The 20,213-nt window shown below is 35.0% G+C and overlaps 1 protein-coding gene across 1 annotated transcript in view; it reads right to left on the reverse strand.

Moving 5' to 3' along the window:
* LOC130243047 (thrombospondin type-1 domain-containing protein 7A) overlaps window positions 1-20,213 on the reverse strand; it is a 163,355-nt gene that overhangs the window by 92,006 nt on the left and 51,136 nt on the right. Inside the window, exons 8-11 of the mRNA XM_056475082.1 lie at window positions 14,312-14,506; window positions 9,347-9,385; window positions 7,314-7,349; window positions 607-841 (exon numbers count right to left, since the gene is read on the reverse strand). Coding sequence (XP_056331057.1) covers window positions 607-841; window positions 7,314-7,349; window positions 9,347-9,385; window positions 14,312-14,506 — 505 coding nt within the window. The remainder of the gene's footprint in view (window positions 1-606; window positions 842-7,313; window positions 7,350-9,346; window positions 9,386-14,311; window positions 14,507-20,213) is intronic.

A 20,213-nucleotide genomic window follows, 5' to 3' on the forward strand; every position in this document is an offset into this window, starting at 1 on the left:
CAAATATTCACATTTACTGATTTCACACGCAAAAACATAAAGATCAGCCAATCAAATGAGAGCCATTTGCATACAGACTCTCACAAATATTCAGTTATTAATTTTGCATCCAATAAGATCAGCCAATCAAATAAGAGCTCATTTGCATAGACTCTCACAAATATTATTTAAGTTATTGATTTCGCATGCAAGAAGATCACCCAATCAAATAAGAGCTCATTTGCATACAGACTTTCTTAGAGGAAGAACAAAGATGACATCTTCGTCACAAGTATTCAGTTACTGATTTCACACGCAAAAAGATCAGCCAATCAAATGAGAGCTCATTTGCATACAGACTATTTTAGAGATGAAACAAAAATGACATCATCTTTTTTTCTCGGTCACAAATATTCACAGTTACTGATTTCACACACAAAAAGATCAGCCAATCAAACGAGAGCTCATTTGCATATACAGACATTCTCAAAGTAAGAGCAAAAACTACATCTTTCTTTGGGACATACATTCACAGTTACTCATCTCACACGCAAAAGAGATCAGCCAATCAAACGAGAGCTCATTTGCATACAGACTTTCTCAGAGAAAGAAAAAACTAGATCTTACTTTTTGGGTGGCACCTGTCCGACGTTGACCTTGACGCAGATGACCTTGCGTGTTTGGATGCCAGCGGTGCAGGAGGCTCTGTCTGCGCTGCCGGAGGAGCTGTTGAGGCTGGAGGAGGTACCGTCCTCCACACAGAGGCTCCAGGGTCCCGTCTGCCAGTGGTACACCACACATGCATGCTCATTACAGTTACGCACCTGCTGTAACGCGCTGGTGTTCGGGCAGCTGGATCCTCCTGCAGGAGTGTGAAGATATGGGATAAGATTAGGATTGACGCTGTCGGCCATGTTTGTGCACAAGGTAAACCAATGGAGATCACAACAGAAAAATGAAAAAAAAAAAAAAAAAAACACCTTTCCTGCTCATTTTTCCCCTTGCATGTGTCTTTGTGAATAGCGAGGCAGGTCAAGTGTTCATTTTCTCAGATCTCCACTTAACGACGGCGTCTCCAGTCGCTTAAACTTGTTGTAAATTGATTAAGATGAAACACTCCACATAATTGCCGCCTGCTAATTCATCAGGAGTGGCAGGAAGTCGATGAGCGGCGCGCGAGTCTAAATAATGGCTGACATTTACAGGTTTGCAGATGACAGAAGAGCCCAGCGGGACTCTGAATCAAAGCTGCAGTGTTACACCTGCCTGCTTTCACTTCATAACACACACACTGCATTAACGATAGCAGCTCTGATGGTCACATTCATTACACTGGAGATTAGCAGCTTTATACTGGACGCTGAGCTGAAGGAGAGTAATATTGGTTTTTATACTGTGTTTGGCTTTTGATGCAATGGCTTTTTGAATGTTTATGGGTGATTCTTCCATTTTAAGACATGTTCGACACTTTAAAAACATCTGTACATCAAGCAATGTTTCATCTGTGGAATAAGGTTCTTATAGTGAGTATAGAGGAGTTCTGATTATTTCAGATTATTAGTTCTGCATTTGATAATTCAGATTATTTTAATTTAACTGTACATTTAATTTAAGATAACACCACAAAATGTCACTTGTAAGTAATATATTGAAGTGAATAATTAATAATAATAATAATAATAATAATTAGAAATAATAATAATAATAATAATAATAATAATAATATCAATAGTTATAATAAAAACAGCAACAACAATAATAATAGATAATAATAATATTAACAATAAATGATAATAATAATACAACAACAACAACAACAACAGATAAATAATAAATGATGATAAATAATAATAAATGATGTTAAATAATGAATGATTATAAATAATAATAATGATGATGATGATGATGATGATAATAATAATAATAATAATAATAATAATAATAATAATAATAATAATAATAATAATAATAATAATTTATTTCTGGTAAATTATTCTTAATAAAAGTATTAGTAACTTTGCTGTTTTAGTGTTTTTTTTTACATTTACATATTTCATTTTTATTTTAGTTTCAGTTCCTTCGGTATGTAAATTGGACCAAGCAAAACTAAAAAAAAAAATGTTTTTTATACTTGCACCTAAACATTTAAAAAAATAAATATTAATAAAAACAGCAATAAAAATAACAATAAACCTAAACATTTATATCGTACTATATTCTCATAATGATATTTGTGATTTCCTGATTCAGGGCCAAATGAGATGGTCAACACAATCATTCGCCTCACAAACAAATGCTGTTTATATTCGCATCTAAATAAGCGACACCTGTGTACCAATCAAAAAACAGAAAAAGAAATGTAAAAAAACAATATTATAATAATAATAATAATAATAATAAAAATTAAAACTAGCAAGAGATGCCACTTCTTGTTTTCATCATAAACAAAATAGCATTTAATTTGAAATAGGAATAACATAAATAATATAAGATAAATGAAAAGAAGAGTCAGGGCCAAATGGGATTGTCAACACAATTAACCATTTGCCCCCAAAAAAGAACGCTGTTTATTTCTGCATCTAATTGTGTGGCAGCTGTGGACCAATCAAAAACAAATAAATGTAAAAAAAAACTATATAATAATAACAAAAATTAACAAGAGTTGCCACTTCTAATTTTCATCATAAACAAACAAACTTCCTTGGAAAAAACGTATGTATCCCAGACAAGCCCCCAATTTTTACAGCCGGCTCTTGACGGACCATAATAACACAATGGACAAGATAACATTTATTTTGAAATAAGAATAACATGAGATCAATGAAGAGTCAGGGCCAAATGGAAGGGTCAACAATCATTCGCCTCATAAACAAATGCTGTTTATATCCACCTCTAAATAAGCAACACCTGTGCACCACTCAAAAAACAGATAAAGAAACGCAAAAAACAATATAATAATAATAATAATAATAATAATAATAATAATAATAATAATAATAATAATAATAATAATAATAATAATAACTAACAAGAGATGCCACTTCTAGTTCATCATAAACAAGTATAAACTTCCTTGAAAAAAGCGTTTGTATCCCGGACAAGCCCCCATTTGTTATAGCCAGCTCTTGATGGGCCATAACAACATAACAGAAAAATATATATTTTTTTTAAATAAGAATAACATAATCTAAGATAAACAAATAGAAAAGTCAGGGCCAACTGAGACAGTCAACACAGCTTAACGAGGCATGAAGTAAAGCAAACACCATAATATCCACATCTAAATGTGCAACACCTGTGTAAAGAAATAGATAAAAAAAAATAAAAAAAAAAAGATGGGAGACAAAAACAAATTTGGTCAAATGTAAAATAAAATAAAAAATAAAATAAAGATTTTTCTGTTTAATATGTATTATAAATAAAAGAATCGAAAACCACCCAATCAAAAACACTGCCTCAGAAAACCTCATTAAATATTCATGCTCTCTGAATATCCACAGAAGGTAAACCTGTTCAGCATCTGAAATAAACACCTAAATCAATATCATTAAAGCCATAAATATGCAAATAGTAAAGTGAGGCACAGTTTACAAATGTCCAGAGTGAAATCTTATTGACTACGAGCTATAATTACTAACACGGGGTGAAATATGAACAGTCTCAAATGCCGAACAAAAACCCAGTGTTAGGAATGAACAAACTGAGGAGTGAAAAGCTGAGAGGTTACGTGTCTATGAAGCACTGCGAACGCCTCCACACAATCTTGCTCTCAGATGTTCTGCAGTCAGAAAAAAGCACATGCACTGCTTTATATCTGTGGGTGTTTTTCGTGAATTGATTTCCTGAAATGACGCTTTCATGATCAGGGAACTTGACAGGGACTTTATATTTACAAAATACAACAAATTTTTAATTAATAGTAAACTGTACGCAATAAAAAAAAAGCAATAAGCAATTATAATCATATAACTCTCAAGATTACATCTCAAGATTACAAATAATATAATTTAGGATTAAACAAGTTAAATTTCAAGATATATTTTTTCAGAAATGTTAAATAAAGTCGTTTTAAAAAAAAAATTGAAGAAAAAAAGTCCAAAAATGTTATTAGAATAAACTCATTGTTTATTCACTGTTCCGAACAACTTGTTACATTTCAAGAAAAACGTTATGATGGAAGATTAAACCCGTTAAATTTCTTCAGAAACTACAAAAAGTGTTAAGAAAAAAATACTACATATGAAGCATAAAGTCTGTTTTGAAATAAAAAAATAATAATAATAAAAAAAAAAAAAAAAATCAATAAATAAATATAAGTCTAAATAAAATATTGAGAACAAACTCATTTAATTTAGAGAAAAAAAGTCAGGCTGCGTCTGAAACCGCCTACTACGAAGGTAGGTACTGCATTTGAATTTAAACGTACTACTCAACCGTTAGAAAAGTACGTTATACAGTATGAATGCGAGAAGTATGAATGGAATTCGGATGTACTACATCCGCCATTTTATCATGGTTACGTGACCTACCTGCATCAGTTGCATCGCTTCAGTCCCATTCATGAATTCTCTCGCGGGGCATCATGGGATAGCACAGCGTGCTTGGGATGGCGCTTCTGAATCTCGTCTAACCCTTCTCGCATACTGATTTTCGAATTTTATGAATTCGGACATAGTACTCGGCTCGCATACTGATTTTAGCGTACTGTATAGTATGAAAGTATGCAGTTTCGGACGCAGCCTCAATGTTTTTGAGAAACAGCTCATTTATTTTCAACATTTTTCTTGAAAAAGTTTTTCGAAACATTTTTCTTGAAAGTTGTAATAAAATATTTCATAATGTCTTAGTTTCCTTGGGCTGCACGATGGCGCAGTGGGTAGCACGTTCGCTTCACAGCAAGAAGGTCGCTGGTTTGAGCCTCGGCTGGGTCAGATGGCATTTCGGTGTGGAGTTTGCATGTTCTCCCCATGTTGGCGTAGGTTTCCCCCACTAGTCCAAAAACGCGGTACAGGTAAATTGAGTAAATTAAATTGTAAACGTGTGTGAATGAGTGGGTATGGATGTTTCCCAGTGATGGGTTGCAGCTGGAGAGGCATCCGCTGCGTAAAACATATGCTGGATAAGTTGGTGGTTCATTCTGCTGTGGTGACCCCAGATTAATAAAGGGATTAAGCCAAAAAGAAAATGAATGAATGAATGATGTCTTTGTTTCTATAAAAATCATTACATTTTAAAGGAAAAAAAATCTAAATAAAATAGAGAAAAAACACATTAACGTCTGAGACAAAAACTGTTTCTACAAAAAAACTTATTTAATTAAGAAAAATAAAAGTAAAATGTTGAGATCAAGCTCATTAAATTCCAAGAAAAAAAAAAAACAAAACAAAAAAAAAAAATACAATGCAAGGCACTATTTAAGATGGTGGTACTGAACTGTTTGATGTGGATGGAAGAACAGCAAATCTATTGATTAAAGTGTCTACTCAGTTGAAATTTTAGTTTTGCACATCATTTTAGTGAATCAGGGAGCTGCTTTCAATATGCCGCCCATTTAATTCATTTAAATAAAAGATGGCATTTCACTTTTATTTTTGTTAATCATGTAAGGATGGCTATATCTCTCCATAATATTAAACCCTGAAAACTGTTATGGAACTCCACACGAGACAAGACCACGAGAATGGTCAGGCACTAAAACAATAAACTTTCTAATCTAAGAAGATCAACTAGAAAACCAGTTGTTCAGGTTATCTTGATCATGCATCCTGGCTCCTCTTCTCCTCTGGAGTCTATCTTCTCTGACTCTACTGCAATCAGGCTGAAGCTGCGATCACACTGGGCATTGTGTGTGAGAAATTCTGTCGTACGGCACTGCGAAAAGGGGAGGGATTAAACAACATGTTTAGATATTAAAAAAGCTAGCAATTTGCTCCATGTTTTTAATTTCTGTCCAGAGAGGTCCTGTTTTGATCCTCGATGGGTCTCACGCAGTCAAGTGATGCGATTTCGCAGGTCAGAGTTCACCAAGCTTGAACTTTGCACCGCAGCGAACTGCGAAACTTGATGCATGACCCTGCGTTTCCGGTCTGACGCATTCACGAGCGTATGAATGGAAGTCTATGGGAGGAAAAGCCCAGTGTGACCGCAGCTTAACTCTCTTTGTCTCTCTCTCCATCCCCCTGTGTCTCTCCTACCTCTGGTAACTTTAATTTTACATTTAAGCTGGGTACAATTTATATCATATGTTTTATTTCATATTTCATCATTTTATACTGTTATTTTGTAATTAATTCAGTTGTAACTATAGCAAGTTAGTCATTAAATCATTTCATTTTCAAGTATTTGTAAATTAATTTTGATTTAACATCAACATTTAATTGTTAATCACATAATATCATCCCTCTCCCACATTTATAGCTATTAATACTGCCCATATTACCATTTTTGGCATAAGATTGCAGAAGAATGGTTTGACTAATATGTACAGTTTTTTTTACCATCAATTCTGATAATTTTTTAGTCATTCGGCAGAACTACAGTTCGAACTGCTGTGGTTTAAAACCTATTCCTACAATCACAAGTTTTCTGTGTAAATGGAAAATATTCTGTGCAAATGGAGAAGATAATTGGCAATGAACTCAGCTTGTGTTAAGCACAAACAACTCAAACATTGTCTCCCTCCACTCCTGACCTGTGATCAGTGTAATCTGCACAATTACTTGATCAGTATATATACTGTGTGTGCATATTAATACGTATTAATGACTATATATTAGCACTAGCTTGCACAAAATAAAACAAAAGATTTGCATTTCAAAATGTATCTGTCCATGTCCTTCCAATAGACTACATCTATATGCGAGATGTGCTAAAGCACTTTTTTTTTTATGGTAGCCAACATTTTTTTCCTCTTGTTTACAGTATCAGTTTCATCATTCTGCTGACTCTACAAATGGACTCTCGAGGACATGCATTATGTATAAGATCTCGCTGCAGGAACGACTGCATTTGCCATCTTACGTCAGACGTCAAGTGGATGTCCTCTACAGAAGACCAGCAGATTCACACTCGTCAAATAAATCTATCTGGCCTCTAACAGACACCAGCCGCTTCATTGGAAAACACAGCTCAAACCAAACCCATTCAAAAGCTAGAGCTCACTTTCTTCATTCGTATTCTTTGCGGATGCAACATTAAACTTGAAAAAACAAGACTGAGAATATATTAGAGTCTGCTTTCTAGCTTTATACACACACAGGCTCAAACACAATCTACTGATTTCAGAAAACACATCTAAATCTATAAACGACAGAAGTAAAAGAAAGAGAATATACCATAGAGTTCAGGAAACTTGGGAACCCTTGTAAGACCTTGAGATAAAACAAAGGTTATTAGAGCTCAATCAGAGGTAAGGGAGTAAATATTTTAAGTATTTGGGATGTCAATTTACACAACTTAAGGTATACTCCAAAATAAAATTAAAAAAAAGAACAGAAATAACATCATTTTGAACAAAAATACGACCAAAACTAAGTTCTTTTTGAGTTAACTTGAGCTTAAGTGGTTTAAGGGGTATTTGTACAATGGGGGAAATAAGTATTGAGCATGTCACCGTTTTTCTAAGGAAACATATTACCAATATGGTGCCATTGACTTGAAAGTTTGCCCAGATTTTGGTAACACCCAACGAAATTCATATATGCAAAGAAAACTAAACTAATTCGTTTACAAATGCTTTCATGTGTAATAAAATTAAATGACACAGGGAAAAATATTTACCACATGAAGGGAGGTGTAGAAAGGCAGTGAAAGCCCAGACAGCAGCTGAAATCTCTCAGCAGTTCTTCAGCAACCTACTGCCCTTCATGAGTGTAAATTAATATTAGCTGCTTCAGTTCAACCTCTACATTAGCAGGAGGATGAAGATAAAGCCCAGGTGGACATTTTAGCAAGACAATGATCCAAAACACAGACATAGAAACTCTCAAATGCTTTCAGAGAAAGAAAATCAAGCCTAATCACCTAACCCAAATCCAATAAAAAATACAATTTAAAGGTCAAATTTGTTAGACCATCAATATTTTTACACTCTGTTGAAGTCTGTGAAAAACTCACACCTGAGGAATGCATGTGACTTCATTCTTCATATGACAGGCATCTTTAAGCTGCCATCACCAAAATAAAAAGTATTAAACATACTTCAGTAGTTCAGCACTCTGTCAATCCATTTATTACACATAACTCATTTTATGTTTGTACTGTTTGGGTTTTTACCAAAATCTGGTTTATGTCAACAGCTCCTTTAAAAATATTATTCCAGGAAAAAAAAATGACATGTTTAATGCTTATTTCTCCCGCTGTAAGCAAGTGAATGCAAGCAGAGTATGGCTGTTTGTCAATTTTGTAGAATAGGCTGTTCGTAGAATCAATTCGAGAAAGAATAACGAACAAGAACAAAATTGCAGAATCAACGCAATTGATTGATTGCAGAATCAATCAATTTTAATAGATTTCTCTGATGATTTTTCAACACCGCTCTAAACACAACGCATAAATGGATGTCTTGTTCCGTTTCTCCAAGCACAGTTTTTAATACATTTGAAAAAAATCCAAGCAAAATACTTTGATACTTCAAAAATATCAACTTTGATACTTTGAATTACTTCATTTCTCCCATGTGCTAGAAAAGTTTAGCGTTAAAATCTAAATTATGCACATTAACAACATCCATGCTAAATTAACCACCAATGGTCTTAATTGGCTGCCAAAACAACATCTATATTCATTCTCAAACACTGTAGTTGTAGCTGATGTCTAGAAGAGTTTGGTTCCTGTTTCTAACATTCTGAAAAGACTGGGTTTTCTAGGTTTTGCATGCACTAGAATCCACTTCTAAATGAGAACTCAGATTTCTAATTTATAAAACCAAATGTTATCATTACGGTTCACTTCACTGTGGTTATAATTGTTGAGATTGAGCTGAAATTCACATAGGCTAACGGTGATTTGGCTTCCAACAAAGCATAAGAGACTGGATCATCTGACTAATCAGAGCAAAGTAGACTTCAAGAAAGTCTGGGGGTTTAGAGAAAGCAGACCTTTGAACTAAACGTTTCAGAAAAGAAGCGATGCTGCAAATAATATTATGTGAAAATTAATGTGTTTTTACTATTTGTGACTATACTGGAAACCTCCAAAACTAGGAACCATTAAAATAGCACAACAGAGCCACTTTCATATTTAGATATATTTGAGAAATGGTAAACAATCAACAGAAAGAAACGACAGGACAAAACTACCAAATCTAAGAGGATGTCTAAAGGAAATTGCTCTAGAGGCTAAAAAAAGAGATGTTTTGATGCATTACCCTCCATAACTGTTATCCACGCCACTACCATTGATGTCACTGTGGAGAAAGCATAGCAATAGCTTCATATAAACTTGTCTGAGAGATATTTCATACAGTATACAGAAAAAAATGAAACATTCATAATCTAATAAAGCTTACAGTACACAATAAATAGTTGTTTGTGTTTCTTAAGCTGAAAAATCTGTATGACGTAAATACTTTTTATATTGCTGGTAATGAACACTTTATACTAATACGTTTTAGTTTTAAGTTTTGCTACGGTTACGCCTTCTGTCCACACTTCCCCAGAGTTTGAGAAACACTGAAGAGGCCGTTTTGGTTTTAAAATGCTGCTACTCCGTGTCAGTATGGATGGGGGAAAATGGAGACATCTGAACGGAGGCGTGGGTGCAAACAATCGCTACCTGGCTTTTTCTCAATATTAAGTACACAAAGTTCAGTCTTGGATCATTTCCTTATAAGTTCAGACTTCGCAAGTTTGTTCAGACTTCGCAAGCATGATCGTCATTATCATTCATTCATGTCATTCACATCACCCTGGCTATGCGGTTTCACTTTCTTAGCAATAAACCAAAACATGATATAAGGAACTGCCTATTTTCATTTTGACATTAGCAACTTAACAGACAAAAAATGTTGAGGCGTCGTGTAGCTGCATATTTATATGACCGTCATCTTCACTGTATGCATGCATATTTATAACAAAACCGAGCCTATAACATAACTGCCTCCTTTCATTTTCAGTGAAAAATATAAAACATACCCTCTCTTTTGCTGAATATCATTTTTAATAATCAATAATGGCCTTTATACAAGTATAACATACAATACGTTTATGCATTATGGGAAATAAAGGCAAGCAATTAGTCAAATGTGCAGGATTAGTGTGTGGTTATATAAATTAATATATTAACTTATCTGTGCGCTCAGCCAAAACATATTACCTGAGAACAAGTAGATTCAAAACACCAATGTCTGGGAATATGTCGTTAGATATAAACAACAAGATGAATTAAATATCACATTTAACAACTACAGTGAGATGAGATCCAGAGGTAGATTCTTGATGAACTGTTCGTCATGCGCTGCTCTCATCTGGGTAGGTTTTCTCTTAGCACCAGCTGACTGCCCGGAGCTCAGACGTCTGCATATGCTGCAGCGCATGCCAGAGTGTGTGTGGTCACGTGATGTGCGTTTTTTAGTGGTATAGTGTGGACGGAGATCTTTTCAGAAGCGCTATGTGAAACGCCAGAGTAGGCGTGGATTGTTTTATTCTAAAACGCTGTTTTAAAACTGAAACGCATCAGTGTAAATGGGGAGTGAGTGAACTAAAAAAAAAAAAGTTAAGGATGATCCATATTTCTTAGAATTGGCATTTTATAATTAAATAAAATCATTCCTTTTTTCATTGCATTGCATTTTATATCAACAATAAAAAATGCTATTTTGATCATGAAACTAAGCAATATTATTAGTGATACAGAGAGACAACGGATGCTTATTTGCATTTTACAGTAGTAAAGTAGTTTGTTAAACTGTTATAAAAATCTCATCTATTTATTTATTATAAGCCACCATCATTTCATCTTTTTGTAAATAAACATCAGAAACAACACAGAAATGCATTTGTTATAGACCACAAATAATCTAATGATATGTTCACCCTCCCTTGTTGAATAAGAGTTTCAAATGATAAAAAACAAAGGTAACACTTTATTTTGATGCTCCATTTGAGTATTAGTAGACTGTCTGCTTAATATCTGCTGATACTGCTCCTTCAACTGGCATTTAACTGACTATAAGAAACTTTGCAAGTACATGTCAACTTACACTAACCCTAACCCCAACCTAACAGTCTACTTATAATCTAATGAGAATTAGTTGGCATGTAGATGCAATGTAACCTAAATTCAACAAAGGGACCATCAAAATAAAGTGTGACCAAAACAAAATGTAGGGATGCACAGGAATGAATATTGTTGGTCAAAACCGAAAACCAAAAAAGAGGAAACCAAGGCTGAAACACCGAAATAAATTATGCCCATTATTAGTACCATTGCATTTATGTCTGTCTTACTAAAATCAAGTCATTGCAATTGCATATGTTAATATTAAAGTTTCAAAGAATAAATCAATTACAACTTTTACAATATTACAATATTTATTTCGCACATTGCAAGAACGTGTTACCACTTCTGGAGAGTTGGACTGATTACAGAAAAAGGTAGCATTTTTATCTCTGCTTGTGCGTGCAGTGTGAAAGTAGTCACCTCGCATTCATCGCGGTCTGGATAATTTTGCATGTGTAACCCTGCCAGTCCCGACACCACTCAACCCGCTCCGAGCTGGGATCGAACCGGTGACCTTCCGCATGGGAGTCAGTTGCTTTAACAAGGAGGCTAAAGACCATGGCCTCTAGCATCTGTCGCTAGAGCACCTTTAGAGGTCAGAGGAGTGAGCTGTACCTGCACAGCACTTACTAGCTGCCCTCTGTTACACATGCACGCTGCTTTATTTCCGAATTCAAGTAATGATTGTTATGTTGCAGATCAAGTACATTCGTGATGAAGTGCAGAGGATCCGAATAGACCGATATTGCACAGACATGCTGCTTCAGTCAACACGTGCATTCCGCGTCATCACAACATACTGATTTGGCCATACTGTTTCGGTGAAAAAAATCTTTCACTTTTGGGCCATTGTCGGTGGCCGAATATTGAGTGCATTTCTAACAAAATGTCTTTACAAACGGTTCGACAATATTTTCCCTCTCGCTACATTACACAGTATGCCAGGCTTTGCAGCATCCAAAAAAAGAAAAAGAAAACAGATGCCTTTTTCCCCAAGCCGAAAACACTAAATGATGACAGATCTTTATTCAGACCCTCTGCGTTCTGACATGTAACACCCACTTCCTGCAATCCGTTTAATCCCTGATGGATTTTGTAGAGTTTCGTCTGCAGTACATCAGATTAGAGAAGTAAAATAGGTTGTGAACTGCGTTTGACTCAGTAGCCCACTCATGTAAACTGACACTTAAACCTTGCTGGAACAGATATTGCGGGTTGAAGGGTTTTGAAGACTGACTGTCTGTGTTTTCATCCATCACTATCACACATACACAGTCCATCCTTGTGGAACGACACTTTTTTGACACTTTGCTGTCAGGATAATCTTCTGCACAACAGACCATGAAAAACCACAAGATGAGCGTGTCAGCTTGTTAGAGTGGCAATAAAAATTGTTCGAATGTGTGAAGGTCATTGGATAAGATATAAAATATCGCAGCACAAATTATGCTAGAGATTCATTCAGAGACATTTTTGTATTATGTAGTAATGGTTGATAGAAAGTAGCATTTTCTCTTTTGATCATTTTCTTAAATGGAAATTCTAACAAATATCTCTATCTATCTATCTATCTATCTATCTATCTATCTATCTATCTATCTATCTATCTATCTATCTATCTATCTATCTATCTATCTATCTATCTATCTATCTATCTATCTATATATATATATATATATATATATATATATATATATATATATATATATATATATATATATATATAAAAATGTATCTGATGCATTTTTACAAGTGGTTTAATTCAGTGGATGTTTTCATGCCGGACATAACAAAAGGGTAGTAAATTTGAACAGTGCACAAGCGTTATTAAATGTGGTCCTTTTGGCTTTAGTACTCTATATAATACATAATAAAAACAAATATATGGCTTATTTGTTTAAAACATTGTAATTATTTTATAATTTAATACTTTTAGTATGAACTGTTTCAAAACCCAGTAAAGTAAAACTCAGTGTTATTTGTAGATAACATTTTAATCATTTTATATTGTTCATTATTCCGTGAAGAAAAAAAAAAAAAAGACTTCCAATTAAAGATTTCTTTTGTGAACCAAAAATGCTTCCATTATGGTTTTGCCGTAAAACCACAATTTGGTGCATTAAAGGGGTCATGAACCATTCCATTTTTTTTATACTGTTTTCAGAGATCTACTAATATTTATCTACATATCTACATCTATAATGTTAAGATTACTACAACATTTAGATGCTATTTGACTATAAGTGCTTTTTTTGACCCCTCGTCAAAATGCTTTATTTGAATGGGCGTGGCAGACTGTAAACTCAAAAGTAAATGCCCATTGCTCTGATTGGCCAACAGTTTTGCATATTAAGACAAAACAGGCAGTGAAATAGAAGTAAGTGTTGATTTTCTGCAGAGGCGGGGCTTATCCTCTCTATTACATCAAGCACATCAATCAATTTCCTGTCATTTTGTAAAACTGCCTTTAATAAAAGCTGTTTTTGAAGTAACAAAGTTTTGAGCTCCGATACTTACAGGTTGTTTTTAAAATACTGTGACCTCATATATGTCAAAAGATCAAGGATATTTTGGTTTCTCAGATCATGACCCCTTTAATTTACATTCAATTATATAGAGAAGATTTTTTTTCAACATTTATAAGCATCATAGTTTTAATAACTAATTTCTTTAAATTTGCAATTTAAAGGCTTAACCAGTGTAATTGGGTTATTTAGGCAAGTTAGGGTACTTAGGCAAATCATTGTATAACAATTGTTTGTTCTGTAGACCTTCGAAAACATATATTGCTTGAGGGGGCTAATAATTTTAAGCTTAAAATGGCTTTTAAAAATTAAAAACTGCTTTTATTCTAGCCAAAATAAAACAAATAGGACTTTCTGCTAAAGAAAAAACATTACTGGAAATACTGAGAAAAATGTCTTGATCTATAAAACATGAAAAAATATAAATAAATCTAAATTATTATAAGGCTAATAACATGGCTTGAACTGTATATCCTAACACTATTTCACAAAAAATAATATGTCATTTTATAAAGCCCCATTACTTGCAAGTGTACCTTTTCCTAGAGTTTTGTGTGAGATCAAGTGTAATATCTTGTGTACAGTACCTTCTCCTGCATTGTAGGCCAGTATGGCTCTGGTCCTCATCTGCTTGCCTTCAGCGTTTTTGCTGGAGCAGGTCTGAGAACAGGTGGACCATTCAGTCCAGAGGCTCAGAGCACAGTCTTTAGGACAGGGAACCACACAGGGCACAGGCGAAGGGTAAACCGCATCCGAACACATCTCCTTCTCCACCTCAACACCTGAAAATCAACAATTGAATTCGAGATTATTTGTATAGCGCTCTTCACAATAATTATTGTTTCAAAGCAGCTTTTCCAAAGGTGCACAGTATTGCATTACAATCAAATTCGCAAAGATTAAGATTATTAGTCACCATAACTTTATTAGTAACTCATAACTTTAACCAAATAACTAGTAACATAACCTTTACCAGATAAAGTTGACTGTATATATAAACATAGTTAACATGTAGCCACAGTATATAGGTAATGTCTGTGTTCAATGTTCAACACACAAATGCTCAACAGCTTTTCTTACTCAGAGATTTTGTCCCATCACTAGTCCAAATATCTTACAATTCTTAAATCGAGTAACATTTTCCAGACAAGTAAAAATCTTTTTGTTTTTAGAAGCAATGTGTCAAAATTAAGGGCCCTATCAAACACCTGGTGCAATAAGGCGCAAGACGTGTTTGGCATGATTTGTTACTATTTTTAGACCAGCGCAACTCAAATTTTCACATTTTGCGCCACATTGTTTAAATAGCAAATCCATTTGCGCTACTTTGTGGACTCATGGGTGTGCTGGTCTATAAAGGTAGTGTGTTAAGGGGAATTGTTGGCGCGTTGCTATTGTGAGGAACTGAAATAGACAGCATTATTGACCAACTAAGCAGGTCTAAAGTCCAGCACAGAGCGCGTTAGCTATGCGCCTATGTAGGTCCAAACACTTACACATTGCTTAAGACACACGATGTACAGCAATACACAAATATCTTTACATTTATAAAATAAATAAATAAATAAATAAATAAAGGATTAAAATTACAAAATTATTAAAATACAAAAATTATTATTTTCTACATAAATATAAAAACCACCACCTGAAAGCCGTCATCGACTCGGGGGGGCTTTTTTAGTTTATTCATGACAACTTGCATTTGTATAATGTTATTATTATTATTAGTAGTATTATTTATTATTTGTATATTTATTTTAATAAAAACAAGTTTAGATTTGTCCACCTGTCGGATTTTGGAGACATCTGCATCACCATATGGGTGATGAATAGGATGCATGTTTGGATATAACTTATTTGACCACAATTCATTATTATTGTTCATTTATTAGTTTGCTGGAAATTATAACTGAATTTAGAAATAGTTTTGAAACAAATATTTATGCTTAAACTAAATTGTGTAGGCTAATGGATGTCTAGTGGAGTGCATACAACACAGTTTCCTCATCAGCAAAAGTAAAGGAGTAAAGTAAAGAGTAAAAGTAAAGAGGCCGAATGGAGGAGTCTCATTCTCTCACTGCAGATGGTGTTTAACTTTTCTCGCTAGTGAAGTGTTCAGTTTTTCCTCTTACAGAGCCCGCCATGTAAACAGCAAATACGCCTTGGCGTGGCGCAACTGACTCCTAAAGGGAATGGGAGATGAAACTCTGATTGGTTTAATGCACGTTATGCTCAAAACACACCCATAACTCATTAGAAGAATAAGCACAACCCTGTTAGACCATGTTTTTCCATCCTTAAAATAGCATAAGTGGATTCGGACATGCCCTTAAAACTTTTGCACCTTGCTCTTTGGACTTTGCGCCTAGACCATTAAAATGGAGTCCAAAAGTTGTTTTTTTTGCATTTTCTTTCATGATGTTTCCACTATGAACAATAACTAGTTATAAATGCATATTATATGCTGTACATGCATACATTCATTTTGAGTTGCTGAAAACATTTTTATCTGCCCTCTATACTGGAATTCAAGATAAAATGTTAAACATTTTTTTAAATATGCATACAGTTTCCCCACTGGGTTTTGACCACTTACAAATTCATATTTTATGCAACGGTAACAGCTGGTGTAAGTGGATTTGACCACACATGTGCTGAAGGTTATACAGAAAAATAAATGACCTTTAAAATCACATATCTGGGTAATAATTAATGCCAACAATGAAAATAGAGCAACAAAAAAGTACGATTTTATGACATTAAATTTACTAAAACATCTGCTGGATGAGTTGGCGATTCATTTTGCTGTGGCAATCCTTGATTAACAAAAGGACTAAGCTGAAAAGAAAATGAATGAATGAAAATCACCACTGAGAATGAAGGAAGCTACAAGCGAAACAAAACAAAATTCCAGATGCATTACATTAATGAAGCTTTAGGCATTAAACACACTTAACCAAAACAAATGTCAAAGTAAAACACGTTAATGGACCCAAAATTAACTAACATTTTCTTTTACGCAAAACCTGACGCATCCAGACAAGCTTTTAATGCATTTCAAAACAATCTGTTGTCCTGTTTTGAATCCGTGCCATATAGAAAAACAGTGGAAAGCCATCATGCAGATGGTTTTGAAGGGCAGACTCTAAACATGCACAAGCATTTTCAGAGTGTGTTCATGTTTGGCAGCATTCAATACCACGCACAGCCTCTCTCTCAAGGGTTCTTATCATATCTTTTACTTTGAGCCAAATACGAGCAGTATCAGCTTGGTTTTGGCTTTAGCTCAGTGACACGCTGAGCAGAAAAAGAGAAAAAAAATAATTTAAAAAAAATCTCTCTGCTTGAGCGCTGAACCACTAACACCCAATAAATATTTCCATCAAAAGCAGGGACACTCCAAGTTTTCCTCGTAGCAGACAGCACTACAATATTTACATCGATCTGTGTCACAAACCACGGCCATTTGTGAGGCAATATTGTCCGCGTCACTCTCTGAGACGGTCTGATGCCAAGTCTGCCTGTAAAAAACAACTAGCAGATCAATTGTCATCAGTGTGTGATGGAATCAATCTGGCACAGCGGGCGGCGACACAGACGCAGGTTATGGAGAGACGGAAGGCGTTCGATTGCTCACACGGCAGATGCTGGAGAATATTATTACGCGCTATTATTATTTCATAGACGTCATTTCACAACACAGATTCAGAATGACAGTGGGATTTCTTTGAAAACAACAGATGTTTCCTTGTGAAGACTGTGATGGTTTATCTTTTTTTAGACTTTCTAGAGAGAGTTCAGACAAAAAAAAAAAGAAAATTTGCTGTGAAAAAATGCTTTTAATACTTAAAGTTTAGTCTCGTTTCTAGTCCAAATATCGAAAAATTCTTAAATCAAGGGGGATTTTCTACAAAATATTAAGTAAAAATATTGTCCTGTTTTCAGAAAGGGTCAATATTAAGTTTGTTTTTCCTTAAACAAGCTAAATAATCTCACAGTGGGGTAAGTAAAATAATTTTGTTTTGTTTTAGCATGCAAGTATAGCTTAGTAATAAGTGTAATTCCTGCACGCTGTCAAGCTGGTAGACAAGGAAGACAAGGAAACAAAATAAAGTCACTTAGTCAAAGTGAGGACGTAAAGGAGTGGGGTTGATGCTGTTAGCGATCTTCTTTCACAGCATGGTCATGTAAACATCTGATGTTATTGATCTCACATGTAGTTCGCTCGTAGGAACATCAGCAGGTGAGTATCCAGACACACCATGTCAATGGCAGATCTTCTAGTTAACACTATACAAGTGTAAGCACTTCCCTTGATCAGTGTGGAGGATCCGAAGGCACATAAGGAACATCCGTGGGTGTGTATACAGACACACAGTTCATCAGATAGATGATAGATCTTCTAGTAAACACCAGATAAGAATATTCACTTCCCTTAAACAGTGTGAAGGACTCGAAGACTCAAAAGGAACATCCATGAAGGAAGAGAAGATAAAGGAGCTAAGATGAAGACATCTGACTTCAATTCGGCCGGAGACTGAGAGGAGAAGGTGAGCATTTATAGTGCCCTTGATGAGGGGAAACGGGTGCAAGTGATTAGAAGGCCAGTGAGGGTTCACTGGATTGGATGGAGGTGGTTTGTGAGGGAGAGCGGTAATTGGGTGAGAAGGAATGAGCCGGGGATGTGACATACGCTGCCGGCCAACCACTTTAATACAGTTTTTCATTAGGAATTGTAGTATTTAAAAGTATTGTAAAGTTTTCTAACTGGTGAATGACATGACGGGTTGTCTACATCTTTAAGGTACGTGTTCATGATTTCAGGAATCATGGCTTTGGATGGCAGGGGAGAGACTGTGTTTCAAAGATATGCTAACGGATAGCATTTTGGCAGATCACCTACGGCACCTTGAATTTTATTATGTCAATAGAAGCATTGCATGTAAACATGATGTGACAATATAACGTGTTATATGTGAACGGTCAGAATGACCACTATGGTAATTCTTTCAGTTATAGATTTCTGGTAGTTCCAGTGTTAAAGGTACTAAAAGGAGAGTCTGTGATTACACATTGCTTTAACAGCCACATTTTTAAAAGGTGGAAGCACAAACACTGTTATGTGTGTGTATGTGTGCAAGTATGTCTATTTAAAAAACGAATGAGCTGCTGCTCTACCACACCTCTCTTGAATAGGGTGGAGTATTTACAGCTAATATCTTGGTTAATCTAGCTAGTTTAAACTCCTGATGAATGGTTTGCTGATGTCTGCTTAACTGCTGATGTATATGCCACACGTGTCAAAGCCAGTTCCTGGAGGGCCGCAGCTCTGCACAGTTTAGTTTCAATCATAATTTAACACACCTGATCAAACTCATTGAGTTCTTAAGGCTTGTTTGATACCTACAGATAGGCGTGTTGAAACGGGGTTGTACTTGAATCTGCAGGGCTAGTTGCACGAATAGTTTAATACCCTGGAATTTGCACTATGCATCATGTTTTAATTATTAAAAACAGGGATTTTGTAGTGTGTTCAATCGAAAATTGTCGGGTTGTTTTAACCCAATTAGGGGTCAATGGATAAACTCAAATGCATTGTTAAAAAACATTTTTTTTTTTTTAAATATTTGACCAAATATAGGGGTTAAAACAACACAGTATTTTTAGAGTGTTGTATATTTATATTGAATAGAATGTAGTGACTAAAACAAAGAAAACCTCACTTTAATGATTTTATGTTTATAATATTTATCAGTGCACTGTGCCTTTAAATTTAGTGTGCGCTTCGCAGGAAATATAGACTGCTAACATTGATGCCTAAAAATATGTATACATGTCTAGCTTGAAACAGGCCTGAGCAAACACAAAAAACTGGATGCTACAATACATGAGTTTTCTATTTGGCATCAGATGTTGAATGCAGACAAAGTTGTCAAAAATAATACAATTATTACAATATACAAATATCTTAAATTCAGGATATGGTGAAGATGCGTTTGTTCCTAGACCAAAACTCAGGACAACAACAGGTTGTTTGAGGTAGTTTAGTAACAGTGCTTAGTGATATAAAGAACAACCACCTTAACAGTGACTTTGTGCTTATAAAAAAGATCATTTCATCCTCAAGCTGCAACAATATGCACTAAAGGAAATTGTAAAAAGCATAACAATTTCATACATCCTCAAACCTCTGGTAGCTTTCCCTGGATCATTTGCACTGCAGGTAAAAAGAGCAGCTATAATGCAAGCAGCTGTCAGGGTTTTTGAGAACATGGGGCATTTAGCGAGACTAACAAGGTGTTTTAGACTTGAGAACCATGGGTGACAAGCCGTCAGACTCGTCAGAAGACTGTCAGAACGCTGTGAATCTGTGCCTATCAAACACTGCTCTATTTGTTTCAGCATCCTGACACAGCAGCACTGGCTCAGCCAATGACAAGGGTTTGCCTGTTAGCTCAAACAGTGGCAGACAGGGCAGTTTCAGGAAAC

Source organism: Danio aesculapii, chromosome 16 (assembly GCF_903798145.1).
Source record: "Danio aesculapii chromosome 16, fDanAes4.1, whole genome shotgun sequence".
In the NCBI taxonomy this organism is placed as follows: Eukaryota; Metazoa; Chordata; class Actinopteri; order Cypriniformes; family Danionidae; genus Danio; species Danio aesculapii.